The 17211-nt window shown below is 42.4% G+C and overlaps 3 protein-coding genes and 1 non-coding gene across 5 annotated transcripts; all 4 read left to right on the top strand.

Moving 5' to 3' along the window:
• The first annotated feature begins 5567 nt into the window (after positions 1-5567).
• Positions 5568-7584, top strand: LOC121989542 (probable pectinesterase/pectinesterase inhibitor 25). Its single transcript, XM_042543645.1, has 3 exons — positions 5568-6217; positions 6378-6725; positions 6843-7584. The coding sequence occupies exons 1-3, from the start codon at positions 5623-5625 to the stop codon at positions 7523-7525; spliced, it is 1626 nt and encodes a 541-aa protein (XP_042399579.1). The 5' UTR covers positions 5568-5622; the 3' UTR covers positions 7526-7584.
• Positions 7585-7781: 197 nt separating this feature from the next.
• On the top strand, positions 7782-10099 carry LOC121989543 (pectinesterase-like). Its single transcript, XM_042543646.1, has 4 exons — positions 7782-8069; positions 8178-8854; positions 8943-9103; positions 9291-10099. Exons 1-4 carry the CDS (start codon positions 7782-7784, stop codon positions 9995-9997), a joined length of 1833 nt encoding a protein of 610 aa, XP_042399580.1. The 3' UTR covers positions 9998-10099.
• Positions 9150-9221, top strand: TRNAH-GUG. Its single transcript has one exon. It is a non-coding gene; the product is annotated as a tRNA-His (tRNA).
• An 830-nt stretch (positions 10100-10929) lies between the features above and the next one.
• Positions 10930-15723, top strand: LOC121989541 (ethylene-responsive transcription factor 1-like). 2 transcript variants are annotated; one of them, XM_042543643.1, is made up of 2 exons: positions 10930-11249; positions 14587-15723. In XM_042543643.1, the coding sequence occupies exons 1-2, from the start codon at positions 10997-10999 to the stop codon at positions 15450-15452; spliced, it is 1119 nt and encodes a 372-aa protein (XP_042399577.1). In that variant the 5' UTR covers positions 10930-10996; the 3' UTR covers positions 15453-15723. The 2 variants fall into 2 exon arrangements, with proteins under 2 accessions (XP_042399577.1, XP_042399578.1); XM_042543644.1 differs by having other exon boundaries at positions 10931-11249; positions 14593-15719.
• The last annotated feature ends 1488 nt before the right edge of the window (positions 15724-17211 follow it).

Genomic DNA, 17211 nt, shown 5'->3' with positions numbered 1-17211 from the left:
ATGTTCTTCTATTTGAGGAGGATGAGATATTATCAACGAGAGAGGTGTCAAAAGGGATACCTGAGTCTAGTCAACCGAGTGGGAGTGAAATACCGAGTCATGAGTTGACTTCTCAACAGCCTAACTTACGGAGAAGTGTTCGTAAGATCAAACCTAAGAAGAGGTTTGATATTGAGAATGAGGCATTGGTTACACTTCTAATTGACGATGACGAACCTCAATCCATTGAGGAAGCATTGGGATGTAGAGTTAGAGAAAAATGGAAAGCTGCAATGGTTGAAGAAATGGAGTCCATGATTCAAAATCATGTTTAAGACTTAGTCGATCTTCCTCCGGGCCGAAGAGCTATTGGGAATAAGTGGATTCTCAAAATAAAGAGGAAAACAGATGGATCGATTAACAGATACAAAGCTCGTTTAGTTGCAAATGGATATACCCAAATTGAGGGTATTGACTTTGAAGAGACATTTTCTCCTGTAGTGAAATTTGTATCAATAAGAGTTATTTTGGCCTTTGTGGCACATTATGACTTGGAATTACATCAAATGGATGTAAAAATCGCTTTCCTTAATGGTGATCTTGACGAAGAAATCTATATGGTTCAACCAGAAGGTTTCATTGCTGAAGGCCAAGAGCAAAAAGTATGTAGACTTAAAAAGTCAATATATGGGCTAAAGCAAGCGTCAAGACAATGGAACATAAGATTTAACGAAGTCGTGTTATCTTATGGTTTCGAGATGATCAATGAGGATCATTGTGTTTTCCTGAAAAGGGAAAAAGGAAAGTATGTCATTTTATCATTATATGTTGATGATATGCTGATAGCTGGAAATGACATAGGATATGTGAATGAAGTCAAGAAGTGGCTGTCATCACAATTTGATACAACAGATATGGGAGAAGTTGAATACATCTAAGGGGTGAATATCATAAGAGATCGTTCTAAAGGACTTTTGGGTTTGTCACAAGAGTCTTATATAAATAAGATGTTATATCATTTTAGCATGTCTAATTGCAACATAGAACATACACCTATTGTGAAAGGTACTGTGTTGAGCAAGAGTATGTGTCCTAAAACTCCAGAGGAAATAACTGAAATGAATAAAAACCCATATGTCAGTGCTATTGGTAGTTTGATGTACACTATATTGTGTACACGTCCCGATATCAGCTATGTTGTGGGCTTGGTCAATCGCTTCCAGTCAAACCCAGGACCGAGACACTGGAAGGCAGTAAAAAGGATATTCAGATATCTGAAGGCGACAACAGATTATTGTCTCTGTTTTCAAGGATCAGATATGAGTCTGAAAGGTTATTCAGATGTAGATTGGGCTGGAGACCTGAATGATAGAAAATCCATATCAGGCTATGCATTCTTGCTGAATAGTGGCGCCATCTCCTGGAATAGCAAGAAACAAGCTTGTGTAGCTTTGTCGACTATGGAAGATGAATATGTGGCATGTTCAGCGGCTGTGCAAGAAGCAGTCTGGTTAAGAAGGTTTTTGAAGCATCTGAAAATTGCTGAGGATAGTGGGAGTCCAGTAACTGTCTACTGTGACAGTCAAGCTGCAATAGCTTTTTCCAAGGATCCTAAATATCATAGCAAAGGTAAGCATATAGAAATTAAATATAATTTTGTAAGGGATATTGTGGCTAAAAGAAAAGTCATCCTTGAGTATGTACCTACACGTGTTATGCTTGCAGATCCTTTTACTAAGCCAATGACTAAAGAGTCATTTAAAGAACATGTAAAGTCTTTGGGACTTCGTAGAATGTAATGTTAGGATCGATGTACGCGGCTAGAGAGGGGGGGTGTGAATAGCCGACCTCAAATTCTTTCGTTTCTTCCTACGATTAGGGTTAGTGCAGCGGAAATAACAAATAGAAACGAAAAAAGAAAAGCAAACCTCAACACGAAGATGTAACGAGGTTCGGAGATGATACTCCTACTCCTCGGCGTGTCCGTAAGGTGGACGAAGTCTATCAATCCGTCGGTGGATGAGTCCCCGGAAAACCGGCTAATATAAACTCCTTATGGGTGGAGAAACCTCGCCACAAAAACTTACAACAGCAAGAAGGAGTACAAGTACAGCAAGAAGCAAAATACAATACAACTGTAAAACCTTCGCTTACTTGCATTCTCTTCAACTGGATAAAGCAGCAGCTTCAAGCGACGCCTACAACAGCAGGAACCCAGCCGAAAGGAAGCTCACGCGAAGCTTAGACGAGAGCTCAGCAAAGCTCTAGAGAAATAGTAGCAGCAAGAAGGAACAGAGAGGAAGAAGAAGAGTAAGAGAGAGACTCCACTGTAGAAGCCCTCAGCCCTTTTATAGCCTGCATCCACCTGCGAGAAGAACAGAGTCCAAAGACAGCAGAAGAATCTAGCCGTTGTCTCTCAACGGCTAGAGCCAGACCGATCAGGCATCACCCTGATCGGTCTGGGGCTGATCTGATCGGTCGTGGGGACTGATCAGGCTCTATGCTGATCGGTCCCTAGACCGATCAGAATGCTTCACAGAGAGTTGCCCAACTCTCTGTGCGTACCCTGATCGGTCCCGGGGACCGATCAGGCTTCATGCTGATCGGTCCCCAGACCGATCAGTAAGCTCATAGAGGCATCACTGGATCGGTCTGCCGACCGATCCAATGGCTAGGTTAGAGCTTCCCAGCTCTAAACCCTAACGCTTGGTCTAGAGAATGAGCTACCGAGCCCTCTCTGACCTAGTCCGGAGAACGAGCTACCGAGCCCTCTCCGACTTCCACGTCCGGTCCAGAGAACGAGCTACCGAGCCCTCTCTGACCTAGTCCGGAGAACGAGCTACCGAGCCCTCTCCGACTTCGTCCGGTCCAGAGAACGAGCTACCGAGCTCTCTCCGACTTCCCATGCCAAGTTTCCATACTTGGACTTCTCCATGCCAAGTCTCCATACTTGGACTTTTCCCGTGCCAAGCTCTCTGCTTAGACTTTTCACCAGATGTTTGGTCAATCTTGACCCCGGGTCAACCAGGTCAACCTTGACCACTGGTTGCACCCATAATCTCCCAAGCTTGTATCCTTGTCAAACATCAAGATACAACTTTTCTGTTCACGTCAAACATTGTCAAACATAACTCGTCAAACATCAAAACACAACTCGAGTCAAGTCAACTCGAGTCTGGTCAACTAGATCAACCTTGACCTAAGGTTGCACCAACATGTAACACCATTGAAATAACAATCAGACTTTGTGTTTTGATTGTGCCATTTGTCATAATTTATTCAGTGTATATGTTGTATTTGTTACATTCATATAAGATCTCGGTGAGCATGTTGACAGGTGGAGATTGGTCCACTCACATGGACAATCATCTCTGTTTGTTAAGTACAAATAGGGGTAAGATTGTTACTTATGAAACATCTTACGTAGCTGAAATTATGAAATTAGAGACAGATTCATAAGTTGAGGTCGCCTTGATAATTGTGTTAAGATGAGATCATTTATGTGTAAATAATGATCTAAGTAAATGAACCCACCATTTACTGAACCTGTTGAAGGCCAGATTAGAATTCATATGTTGAATTCCGGATTAGACGTTAAGTATGTCTAGATCAAAATCTGTACGATATTAAATTTGAAGACAACATGTGCTTTTTTTAGTAAAGAGAATAACATCGTAACATGTTATTCATACCACATGTGCTATTGCGACAATAAAGGTAGTAGAAGAAAGAATCCCTATTTCTCTACTATGTGAGACCTTTGAGATTATATGTTAATCTCAATTTTTGCCTTAGTGACTATTTAGCTGTTTATTTGAAGTTTTAATCAGTGTCTGCTACTTTAGCGTGTATCCTATGACTATGGATGATTCGGTCTATGGAGCATAACTAGGAAAGCGACTGATTAAAATGAATTGATTTTAGCTAAAAAGGAAGATTAAATATATTTACATCTTTTGTTGTTATTTACTGGTCGACCCATTTCTGTTATGTATAGAAATGAATGTGAATTTTGGATATGAAACATGCTCTTGACATAATGGTCATTATAAGAGATTAGAGATGTTCATATCGATGTAAATAAAAATTATTTAATCTGGGTAAATAGCAAGACATGGATATCTTCAAAATAATGGTTGTGTGTCACTTGAAGATTGGATGGATCCTGGATAAAAGCTATGTGCCACTAGGAAAGAGGATATGTACCATGAAGAGTGTGTCTCTAATTTATTTGAGCAGCTAAGCAAAGTGTAACAACTTTATTAGCATTGCTTGCTCAAGGAGCGGTTAAGTCAATGTGTAACAATCTTCTTAGCAACTATCGCTCAGTGTGCTTGCTGTCGCACGAACCATTTTCTCTAAGTATGGATTGGATGTTCTCATATGGTCTATGTTACCAAACTCTCTAATAGTCTATGTGACTTATTAAGTCTTTGTGACTTACCTGAATGAACTAGTCTTAGTGACTTACCTTGGATGAATGGGAGATGTTGGAAATGGGGAGAGTGGGGATATGGGAACATGACCTATGTTCTCCACTACTCATAATGAAAAAGGTCCATTATGCTCCTGGTTTATTTCCCTATATAAAGGGGATGCGTCCAAGGATCAAGAATGAGAATCAGGGTGGATTGGAGACGAGAGTAAGAGGTGAATATCCAAGGCGGTAGGATTTGGTTTGTGGAATTGCGGAGGGCTTTCCAATCCTGTGATCGCTCTTCCGACAATGAGTTTCGCCATTACTGATTGCGGATCTGCGGGAGATCGCTGTAAGTTTTTATCGCATTTAATTAATTTATTTATCGTGCATTTAGAATATAAATCTACAAGTTGCTCTTCACTAACTCATCAAATCACGGTCTTAGACGGGAAGAATAACTATATTTTTGTGATGTTTGCTTAAAAACAACCATTTTTGCTCAAAGACCACTCTGCTTGTTTGCTTAAAAATACATGTCAACGACACTGGGGGGCCGATAAGATAGCAAATCTATCTTTTTTAAAAACACATGTCAAGGTTCTCGGGATTATGGTGTGATGATAAACGATGAGATGAGTTTTCTAAGCAATAAAAGTTTAAATCTCACTTTGAGGCATATTACATAAATCATTTATAATATTGGGTCATATATATGTCAGGACTCATATTCACTTCCCGATACTCTGAAAAACTTCCATAGGATTACATGGGTCACTATGAAGATTAGTCGGATGTTCTTGGATTATAAAATGAATAAAATTAAAATTAAAAACACATGTCTTGTAGTTCAGATCTTACCATGTCTTGGTGGCAATGGTGGAGGTTGATTTTTTTTTATATATAAAAAACATGATGATATGAAGCTCTTTTCATTTTTCCCCAACCCTTTTCTCTAACTCTTCCTCCAACTTTATTGCACCGTCCCTTGTGACAAGGCATCCTCAGGCCAACCACGTCTTCTCCTCCTCCGATCGAAATTACTTCCTTTATAGATCTGCACACTCGCGAAGTGGAAGACGATGTGGACGGTGATAGCTCTAAGTGGGCGGCCGATCATGTCTTCCATTTAGTCCCTTCCACTCACTATTTATAGGCTCGATCGTTCGCCGATCCATCCAAGTGGAGCAGGCCGCTAAACCTTTTCTACTGTCACACGTGTAGCAATGCTGTCGAACGGAGCTCTTCTTCTCCTGCTCTGCTTTCTAATCCCCTTGGTCGCCGCCGCCGGCTCACCGCCGGCTTCGTTGGTGTCTCCAGCGGCTGCCTGCAAGTCGTCTTTCTATCCCAAGCTTTGCATCGCAATGCTTTCTCCTCTACGGTCCACGCCGAAGAACCAGTACGAGTACGGCAAGTACTCCGTGCGGCAGGCGCTGCGGCAGGCGCGGCGCACGGCCGCGCTCCTCGACGGTTATCTGGCCGGCAGGCTCGGCGGCGCGAGGGCGCATCGCGGAGTTGGAGGCGGCGGGGCGATGAAGGACTGCCGCGACCTGGCCGGGCTGAGCGCGGAGTACCTGGCTGCTGCGCAGGCTGAGCTGGGGCGTGGGAAGTCGCTAGACGTGGCCGCCGCTGGGCGGGTGCGCGCGCTCATGAGCGCCGTGGTGACTAACCAGCAGACATGCTACGACGGCCTGCAGGCGTCCCGCGACGGCGGATTTCCGGAGTTGCAGAGCACGCTCGCGAACGGGACGCAGCTCTACGGCGTCTCGCTCGGGCTCGTCGCCACCGCGCTGGGCCGGAGCTCCGCCGCCGCCAACACAGGTGATCAACGACAATAACTCAAAACAAATGTGTTTTCGCGAGCTTTATTTTGGGACCCAGATTTGGAAAAAGGGAGATCTTGAGGCCATGAAATGCCTCGTGTCAAGCGATCTCATGGTTGAATATCTGTTTGATTCGATGTTCGTGCTTTTGTTAACAGGACCTCCACCGCTTGCTCCTCCGACGACCGCCGGGCGGAGCCTCGTCGAGGAGCTCAGCCTGATCGTGCCGGTAAAGCTATCGAAGTCAGGGGTGAGGGTAGCCCAAGATGGGACCGGCGACTTCACTTCCATCTCCGACGCCGTCGCTTTCGCCCCCAACGACACTGCCGCTGCTGTCGCCGGGTACTTCGCTGTCTACATAAGCGAAGGCGTTTACTGCGAAAATGTGGTCGTCCCCATGAACAAGAGGAATCTTATTTTGATCGGATCTGGCATAAATCGGACAGTAATCACGTCTAATCACAGCGTCGGCGATGGATGGACGACCTTCAACTCCGCTACATTCGGTGAGAATATCAATCAAATCGATGGTCAAGATGAAATTTTGATACCTTCTCCGATCACAAGTTGGAGTTTTGACGCGAAGAAATGAATTAATTGACATGTTAATATGCCTATTGCAGCGGTTAACGGGGAGCGGTTCATCGCCGTCGGCATCACCTTCGAGAACACTGCAGGGGCGGCGAAGTTCCAGGCGGTGGCGGCGCGGAACAGCGCCGACCTCTCCATATTCTACCGCTGCAGCTTCCTCGGTTACCAGGACACGCTATACGTGCACACTCTCCGCCAGTTCTACCGCGACTGCGATGTCTACGGCACCGTCGACTTCATCTTCGGCAACGCCGCCGCCGTCTTCCAGAGCTGCAACCTCTACGCGCGCCTCCCTCTCCACGGTCAATCCAACGTCATCACGGCACAGGGCCGCACCATGCCGGAACAGTCCACAGGGATTTCCATCCAGAACTGCACGGTGAGCGCCGCCCCCGAACTCGGCCGTGCCGCCAAAACCTTCCTCGGCCGCCCATGGAAAGCCTACTCTCGCACGGTGGTTATGCAGTCCTTCATCGGCGACGCGGTGGATCCGGCGGGGTGGCTAGAGTGGAGCGGCCCCTTCGCGCTCTGCACGCTCTACTACGGCGAGTTCCAGAACTACGGTCCCGGCGCCGACACCGTCGGGCGGGTAAAGTGGCCCGGCTTCAGCCTCATGAACTCCATGGACGCCTACAACTTCACTCTCGTTAACTTCACTTCCACCGACGCATGGCTGTCTTCTACATCAATTCCTTACAGCAGTGGGCTCCTATAGAGCATTTCATTCCTGCAATAGTTGAAGAAATTGGATTACTAATTAATGTCTATAAAATCGCGAGAAATTAAGAATCTTGGAATTGCCATTGACCACCCAATGCAGCAGATCCTCAAACTGCTCCCCGCCTCTGGTTTTTCTGAACAAATTTCTCTAATTGATAAAACTTACAAATCTTCCCTCCTAGAGAGAAGGAATCAGGCAGAGGCAGATAAAGAGCAAAGAAAGTTTGAGTCGATCGACGAAGGTCGCAGCCATGTCTGCGTTCCAGGAGTTTGGGTTTGTGTCGGAGCGGCGGAGAGCCGAGAAGGCTCAAAGGATGAGGAAACGCCTCATGATCGCCGGCGCCGTCGCCTCCGTGGTGGTTATCCTCGCCGTGGTCGCGGCGGTCGCCGTGGTATACAAGCCCGCGGATGGGGGACACGGAAACTCATTGTCGAGCAAGCATTCCGGCGCCGGTGGCTCCACCGCCTTATCATCATCCTCTTCGTCCTCTGCTTCCCACAAGGGCGACGACCATGGATCCACTTCTAGTGTCATCCAGGTCGTAATTAGACCTTAAAACATATAATCAAATTCTCCGAAAGTATAGTAATTAAATTGATCTTAATGGTAAGAATTTCAATTAACGAGATGATTAATTGGGAAGCAGATAATCTGCGTGTCGACGGACTACAAGAGCGCCTGCGAGGCGAGCCTCAAGAAGTCAACGAACGGCAACTCCGCTCCCAAGGAATATGTCCGCGCCGCCATCTCTGCGCTCGTGGACGAGGTCAACGGGGCCTTCGCCAGCTTGGACGACATAAAATCCGACGACCCGGACGTGAAGGTTGCCGTCGAGCAATGCCGGGAGATGCACGGGTATGCCTCCGGGGAGCTCAACCGCACCCTGGGCACCATCGACGACGCGAACTCCCTGTCGCATCTCCCGGCGCAGGTGCACGAGCTCAAGAACTGGCTGAGCGCCACCTCCGCGTACCAGCAGACATGCATCGACGGGTTCCCCGCAGGCGAGCTCCAGGACAAGATGCAGGCGAGGCTGGAGTCGGCGAAGCGGATGACGAGCAACGCGCTGACCATCGTGGGAAAAGTCTCGTCTTTTGCGCCGGTGCTGCATGGTTCAGGCAGCCGGCTCCTCCAGGAGGAGGAGGAGGAGAACCACTCCGCCAATGGAATTCCGGCATGGGTGCCAGAGTCAGAGCGGAGAGTGTTGGAGAGCCGCGCCACGAAGGAGTTCACGCCCAACGTGACTGTGGCCAAGGATGGAACCGGAGATTTCAAGACTATTTCGGACGCGCTGTCTCATTTGCCGGCGAAATATGATGGAAGGCAAGCAATCGCGACCTGCAAAATTCTCAATCTATCAAACAAAAAAAAATTCTAGCTTTCTCAGCAATCGTCACGACGTTGTATGAAGGTATGTGATCTATGTGAAGGAGGGAGTATACGAGGAGACCGTGGAGGTGGGATCAAGCATGATAAACATCACAATGTACGGCGATGGATCGAGGAAGACGATTGTAACAGGAAGCAAAAACTTCGTCGATGGAGTGAAGACATTCCACACAGCTACCTTCGGTAAACTTACTATTAATAAAATTTGGTCTTAATCTCATCCACTACTGTGGCTGTAGTTTAGTGGTGAGAATTCTACGTTGTGGCCGTAGAGACCTGGGCTCGAATCCCAGCAGCCACAAAAAATTATATTTTTTAAAGGAATAATATTTAAAAAAGAAATAAAATTGCTTACCTTTTTGTCTGCTAGCTGCCATCGGCGACGGGTTCATGGCCGTGGCGATGGGGTTCCAGAACACGGCCGGCGCGGCCAAGCACCAGGCGGTGGCGCTCCGTGTGCAGTCGGACCGCGCCATTTTCCTCAACTGCCGCATGGAGGGCTACCAGGACACCCTCTACGCCCTCTGCCATCGCCAGTTCTACCGCGGCTGTCTAATCCTCGGCACCATCGACTTCATCTTCGGAGACGCCGCCGCCGTCTTCCAGAACTGCATCCTCACCGTCCTCCGCCCCCTCGACAACCAGCAGACCATCGTCCTCGCCCAGGGCCGCACCCTCCCCCAGGAAACCACCGGCTTCGTCCTCCATAACTGCCGCATCGTGCCCGATCCCACCCTCGCCAAGCCCGACCCTCCGCCGAAGCAGCCCTTCCGGAACTACCTCGGCCGCCCGTGGCAGAAATACTCGCGCACCGCCATCATGGAATCCGAGATCGGCGACTTCATCGACACCCAAGGCTACATGCCTTGGGACGGCGACTTCGCCCTCAAAACCCTAACCTACTCCGAGTACAGCAACACGGGCGGCGGCGGCGGCACTGGCAAGAGAGTCAATTGGCCCGGCGTCAAGGTCATCTCGCGGGCGGAGGCGGCCTCCTTCACGCCGGCGACCTTCATCCAGGGCGGCGATTGGATCCCCAAAACCAACACACCTGTTCGCTTGGGACTCTTCGCCTAGTGATCCGACGGTGGACATCAAAAGAATCATCCTTTTTTTTAAATTTTATTTGGTTTAAAATAATATCATTATAATCAGTAATATATCAGATTTTGAAAACAATATAATATTTCCTTCATTTTTTAAATTTTATATTACAAATTTGAAAATAATATAATATTTCTTTTTCCGTTTAAGTAGTGAATAGTTGGATGCTTCTTGATGCAGACGTACGCTTTTCTTTTAGTTTTTTTTTTAACTCAATTTGAATGAAAAAAAAAGAAGAAAAATACATATTATTTTCTTTTAGATCTTGTCCAAATAAATAAGATGAATGACGTATTGCAAAAATAAAAATATCCACCCTTGTTTGAATATAAATTATTTTTTTCTAAACTTTTAAATAATTAAAAAAAATCTAAAATAAAATTTAATTATGATATGGTAATAATACTAAATTAAGTCAATATAGTAAAAAAACAAATTGAATATAATTTTTAATTCAGCTAAATTTTGCTTTAACACAAAATATCTATTTTATTTTTATTTTAATATAAAATTCTTTTAAAATTACAACCTTCTTAAAAAATAAGATTAAAAATGAAAAATATGCCAAGTAGCCAAATTGAATGCATTTTCCGTGGCATATTATGGAAAGAAAAACATAATTATATTCCTTGGATTTTAAATTATAAATAATTAATGTTTCCAAAAGTTGTGCAAAAAAATTATTTTACATCCAATTTCTTTGAAAATTAAACAAACAACCCTAATAATTTGGTAGCGTAGCGCTCGTAAGTTTAAAACTATTTTGTCAGAGAAAATAAATATGAGGTGTAAAATAAAATTTTCCCTATCAATATTTAGCAAAATTTGATTATTGGATACGTTAACCTTCCCTTGTTTCTGTAATTTCAATAGAATATAAAGCCAATCCCTCAGCTTTCTCCCTTTCTATATATAGCAACATTCTCTCTCAGCGGTGTTTTTGAGAACAAAAAGGGGAGTCGGCGATTGAAGATGTGCGGAGGAGCGATCATCTCTGACTTAATTCCGGTGGGTAGGCCCGCGTGGTGGCTAACTTCCGACTGCCTGTGGTCGGATCTGAAGGAGGGCGGAGCTAGTGCGGCGGGGAAGAAGAAGAAGAAGAACGGCGGGTGGCGCTCGGCGGTGAAAGATGACTTCGAGGAGGACTTCGAGGAGTTCGAGGAGGAGCTGATGGAGTCTGATGTGGAGGTAGTCAACCACAAGCCGCTTGCTTTCGCATCCAAAGGTATTGTTCCGTGGAGAAAAAAAATAGTTTTTTTTTTCTTTGTGAACTTTTCTAGGTTTTTTTTGTTCAACTTTTTAATCTGCATTGGTGAAAAGGATTGGTAATTTTGATTTCATCCAGTTCTTCTCAGAGCTTGATATTGATTAATTGGTTTTGATTTCTTACCGAATTTCTTCCCTTTACCAGGAACTAGGAAATATTAAATCATAGTAAGTTTTTCTTCTTGTTTGGAGAGATTTATTCCCTATGTTGCTAAAGGTGAGATTTGCCTTACATCCTTTCCCGTTTCTCTATTGCCTATTGTTACTTCGAGGATGAGCATCATTTCGGACAACAAATATTTTCGAATTCACTTTACTCCTTTTCTTGTTTGGTGACTGTAACTTTTTCAATTGCTTCTTTTCTGCAGGGAAGATTATGTGGTTTACTTTATTTGGGGGTTTGCTCCTTTTCATCCAGTTCTAAAGGAGTAATCTTCTGTCTATGATTCATATTGAAGCTTCTTTGTTTATCTTTTGCAAAAAAGAAGAAAACACTTCTTTATATTAAGTGATTTTGTGGAGAATGGAGATTGTTTTTTCCCTTTGAAGTTTTTCCATCTCATACTTATTTCTTTATTTTCGTCTAATGTGGCTATTCTTCCTATTCACAAAGTTGTTTCTTTGGAATGGTTTCACTTTTCAACCTTGGTAATAGATTTTCTTTTTTAGGTAGCCATTGCCTTTTTTTTTACAATGTTTTGGTACAGTATTTAAGGTGCATTTTGTATACCATGCTTGTGAGAGTTTGAGAGAAAAAGTTGTTGGGATTTCAGTCCTTGAAATAGTACAATATTATACACGGTGATCATCCTCAAATCAGGATGTAAATCACATCGTTCATAGTAGTTAAGAGTAGGAATAATACAACAAATACCATAATATACAAAATAGGAGAATAACATTACTATGAATCAAGAAAGTACCAGAGATAGATTTTGAAATAATTAGAGATGAATTTGGAAGAAATCAAACCAAATTGACTAGGAGGATCAGAGGGAATCAGGTAGGTGATTGAGAACAATCTCCTTCTTTTAACACCCCTTCAAATTTAAGATGTTGGAAGAATCTTCAATTTGCATCTCATGCAAATGAAATTTTCTAGTGTCAATTTGGGAAGCAAATCTTGGTGTATGTTCGGATGAATCTTGGCAAGTAGGTGGTGCAAAGTTGCTGATAGCGTGGAGGATCAACTTTGACAATTTAGGTGGCTCGGAGTTGGTGATGTATTGTTGTCAATATCCGGTGTGCTATCGTCAATTTGGGTCTAAGGACCTTGATTTGTTAGTTGGGAAGGTGATTCCCATTCGCTATCTGCAAGTTGTAAGGAGTTGGATGTGGTTCATGTTGTAGGGAGACTTCAACGGGAGTCTAGTTGGAGGAAGTGAATCTCTTGGACTTGGTCGTAGTTAGATGTGACATCAGCGTGATGTAGAGCAACAGATGTAGAGGAGCATGTAGTGGGCATTCTCTGATTGAGGATCACATAGGATAAGGTTGTTCTCCAAGTCGAGAATGACTTGGATGATGTAGTTGTCGATCGACAGTGGGAATTCAAGGATGAAGTTTTGGGATCGAAAAGGCTGTGAAGAGGGGAGTGTTGGAGCAGTTCCGTGAGGAAAAGGAAGCTAGATCCACTAACCTAGTGAAGCACCTCAGGCCTTATAGGCATACTTGCAGTGGACGAAGAAGGCAGCGACAATACAATGGAAGAAGCATTGTCATCACCAACTAATTATCATGGCAGAGAAGATGGAAAGGGAGTCATGTTGAAAGAGAGGGGCAAGCCATGATCATCCTAGAGCTTCAACTCAAACATAAAACACAAGGGATACACTAAAGGGTTGAGAATTCACCATGATACCATGGAACAGAGTAGGGTAAAAAATTGTTGTATTTTGAATACTTGAAATTGCACAATACTCGTGCACAATCATCATCTTCAAATAAGAATGTAAATCCCCCACCATATATACATGGTAGGCACAAGTAGGAATAATATCAACAAATACAAGGTAATAAACAATGTAGCAAAATAACATCAATGCCAATTGGGAAAGTTTCATAGGGGATTGAAAAATTATCACGAATCCAGAAGAAATCAAACCAATTCAGATAGAAGGATTTGAGCGAATTGGGCCACTTAGATGAATAAGAATTATCTATGTTCTTTAATTGATTGTTTTCTTTGTGTAAAAGTTTAGAGTTATTTCTTTTTTTAATTGATTGTTTGTTTTTTTTTTTTTTTTAGTAAAAGGACTAATCATTGTCACGGCTTGCATACTTGAATTAGTGGTATTAAATGTGTGAACAATCAACTTTCTTTATTGGTTTGGAAACATAAAGTTATCTCTCACAGTAAGGGTTGGCCCACAGAATGTTTATGTAACAGTTTGATGAAACAAAAAATTAAACATATCTATTATGCTTCAATTTGTAATTTGAGCATATGTTTCTCCAAGGTAGACTCATCCGAAGCCTGCAATTAGCTCATAACTTCAAATTTGTGGCAAAACATAAGGCAATATGCTTTTCTTACCTGGATTCTATTCCTGATTAAAAATGGTTAAAATTATTATGATAGTGTTACACTGATGTAAGGTGAAAGCTAGCATTTTGAGGCTGTTTAAGTAAGATATAGTCTCTTTATAGAACAATAACTTCCTAGGAGTGTGGGGTAGGACAACAATACCAAGATGAATGTTTGATTTTAGTAGAAAGCTTAAAAAACACCCTTATCTTAGAAAATTTAGGCATATCTCCAGTATCCAATAAAATGAGAGGAAACAAATTAAAGATGATATGGATATGTTAATGTGATTGTATAATTAGACATGCTGAGATTAGGATTGATTTGTTGGGTAGAATAAGACCAAATTAAATTATTCTTAAGACTATTAATAAAGAAAATGGTAATGTTGGTGTTATGGCCTTAGAATGAAGTTCAATGATTGGATAAGATATGTATAGATAACCAAAAATAGATAGGTCTTTTGTTTGTTTGTTATTGTCGCCTCTCTGTTGGACTAGTATAAATGTTGAGACTGCTATCGAACATATTATGATATTCCCTAGAAATGAAAATGTTATTTGCTCATGCTTTTTCATTCTTATCATTTTTCTTATTTTGGAAGCAGGAACGTTGCATCCAAATCTGGTTCCTAGTAAGGTTTTCTTTTATATGCTAGATTGCTAGACTCTTTGATTTTGTAACTCTATCTTGGTTTTCATTCATTTTCCCTAAACTAATAATAATCACACTGCAAATGGTCTAAATTTCAAACTGCTATTCTACTAAGCTGCAGCAAATGCACCACATGCACTGAAACCAGTCGAATTCAGTGGACCTGCAGCTAAGTGTGCCAAGAGGAAGAGAAAGACCCAATACAGGGGGATCCGACAGCGCCCATGGGGAAAATGGGCAGCTGAAATTAGAGATCCTTGTAAGGGAGTTCGTGTTTGGCTTGGAACTTTCAACACTGCCGAAGAAGCTGCAAGAGCGTATGATAATGAAGCCCGTCGTATCCGTGGCAAGAAAGCTAAGGTGAACTTCCCTGATGAGACACCACCAGCTATTCAAAATCATCCACTGAAATTGAATGCAACAAAAGTACGCGAGCCTAGCCAACCTGAGAAGTTCAACTTCAATAATCTTACCAATTTCCTGAATGAACCAGATCAAGATTTCTGTTCTTTTGACTTCCTTGAAGAGAAAGTACCTATTGGACAATCGTTCATGAATTCCTTCACCAATATGAAACAGTCTCTACCAACTGGGGGACCTGCAAACAATTTACACTCTGATCAACAAAGCAACTTTTTTGATGGTTCCAACAATAGCCGTGTTACCGAGGTTAAAACTCCTGAGATCACAGCATTTCTTGCTTCAATCATGACTGGAGCTGATGAAATGGCTTGCTTTCAAGGTTCCCCGCCGAAGAAACTGAAAAATGATGCTGGAGAACTAATTCCTTCTGATAACTCTGCACTCAAACTCTCTTTTTCCAATCCCATGAATTCTGTGCAGGCGCCTTATCCATACAGTGGTAACTCAGACTTTCTAAGTAGTGATGTGATTCAGAATATATGTGATATGGATCTCTGGAACTTTGAAGATCTCCTGTCAATGCCAGAGAATAGTGCCAATGGACCTTATACTATGTAAATAAGAAGCAAATGTAAGTCATCTTCTTCCAATAGTGCCAAGGGACCTTATACTATGTAACTAAGAGGCAAATGTAAGTCATCTTCTTCCATTTGAATGGCTAAGCCATTTTTTTTGCCTAAAGTATTTAACATTGTGAAAGATGGTACCTCCCTTTTCCCCGTTTGTTTCAGGCAGCAATGCTTACGGAGATAATGAGAATCAGTTGTGTCAGCTACGGTTAACTGATTAAACATTTGAATATCCTATTTTCGAAGGGGCTTGATATATTGCTTATGTTGTTGACATGTTTCTACTAACTATTAACTACTTGTCATCATATACTGTTACATGATGTAGTTGTTACAATTAAAACATGCTTGAACCTGATGCGTGCTACTCTTGCAGTGACTGTTATAAACTTCCTGTTATTTTATGGTTCTTCTTGGTTGTCTGTTCTCATGTAATCATAACTGAGCATTGATTGGATCAAGGGTGAGTTTTTTGTTTTCTTGTAGCATTCTATTATTGTATAACATAGTCCTATTTTGATTATTTTAAAACAGTAGCACACATTTTGAGAGAGAGAGAACATACAATGCATGTCTGCTACTACTCCATACTGGCGAATTGGCTTCATCTCCTCAGTATGGAACTCATGTGAGGGGGCTGTGCAAGCCAAACACAGGAGCATGGAACTCATGTGGGTGGACTCAACCAACAAAAAGGAATACTGTTCCTCCATCTGTGTCTTCGTGTCCCTAGACCAACTCCCAACTCATGCCTTCACTAGATCAATCGAGCTGTTCATGTCTCCATTCTCATGCTCACGTTTCTCTCCTTTGTCTTGTAGTTCCTTGAATATTTAAATACACAATCATTATGCACTTGATGATCCTGCATGTCTGTGAATGAATCAAATCCCACTACCTGACAGCTCTGACATCTGTTTGATTTAGACCAAACAATAGCTTGAATCACTTCAACCATTCATGATAATGGCATTTATTTTATTTTTCAGAATTGCTTACGTGCCCGTTTCAACTCCCTTGGTTCCTGCAGCTGATTGCTCAAGTCTTTAGATTGCAACTTGTTAGCTGGGTCAGTCATTAAGACTAAGAGGCTAATTAATTTGGCTTTGTTTGGTAGGTCATTCTTTCAATTGACAAGAACAATTAAGCCATCTTTAACTTAAAGTTTCAGCACGTACTAAAGCTAGTTCAACTGCCAGAGCAGCTAAGCTTTCAGTTTTGTGATGTGTTCTTAAAGATCATTAGCTACCACCATAGCCAACTGAAATGAAGTTTATATTCCTTTTAGGATCACATGAATTATGACACCCATAATCATTATCAATATAATTTCCAATGAAGAGAAACAGAATGTTAATTAGAAAGTCATATTTTATTTTTTTAAAGAATAAATTAATAAATTAAAATCCTCACCTTAAATTTCATTTATACCCCACTTACCATCTTGTCTCCCTCAGCTGGCAGCTTCCCATCTTGCCGGTGGACATGCTTTTAAAATTGAACCGGCAGTTGAACTAGTTTTTTTTTTTAATAAATAAAGTAAATTTATAGATGAATTAAAAATTATTAATGTTAAAATAGATTTTAAAATAGATTCTTTTGATAGTTAAGTAGATATTATTAAAATATATACAGGTAATTAAATTATATTTTAAATACTACTAAATTTTGAACCGGCAAGACCGGTCGACGGTTGGCTCGGTCTACAAAACCGCACTGTCCCTCCCTTTACATACCTCTCCCACCTC

Source organism: Zingiber officinale, chromosome 6B (assembly GCF_018446385.1).
Source record: "Zingiber officinale cultivar Zhangliang chromosome 6B, Zo_v1.1, whole genome shotgun sequence".
NCBI lineage: Eukaryota > Viridiplantae > Streptophyta > Magnoliopsida > Zingiberales > Zingiberaceae > Zingiber > Zingiber officinale.
Note: the sequence above shows the minus strand (reverse complement) of the source record. Positions and strands in the feature narration are given on the sequence as shown.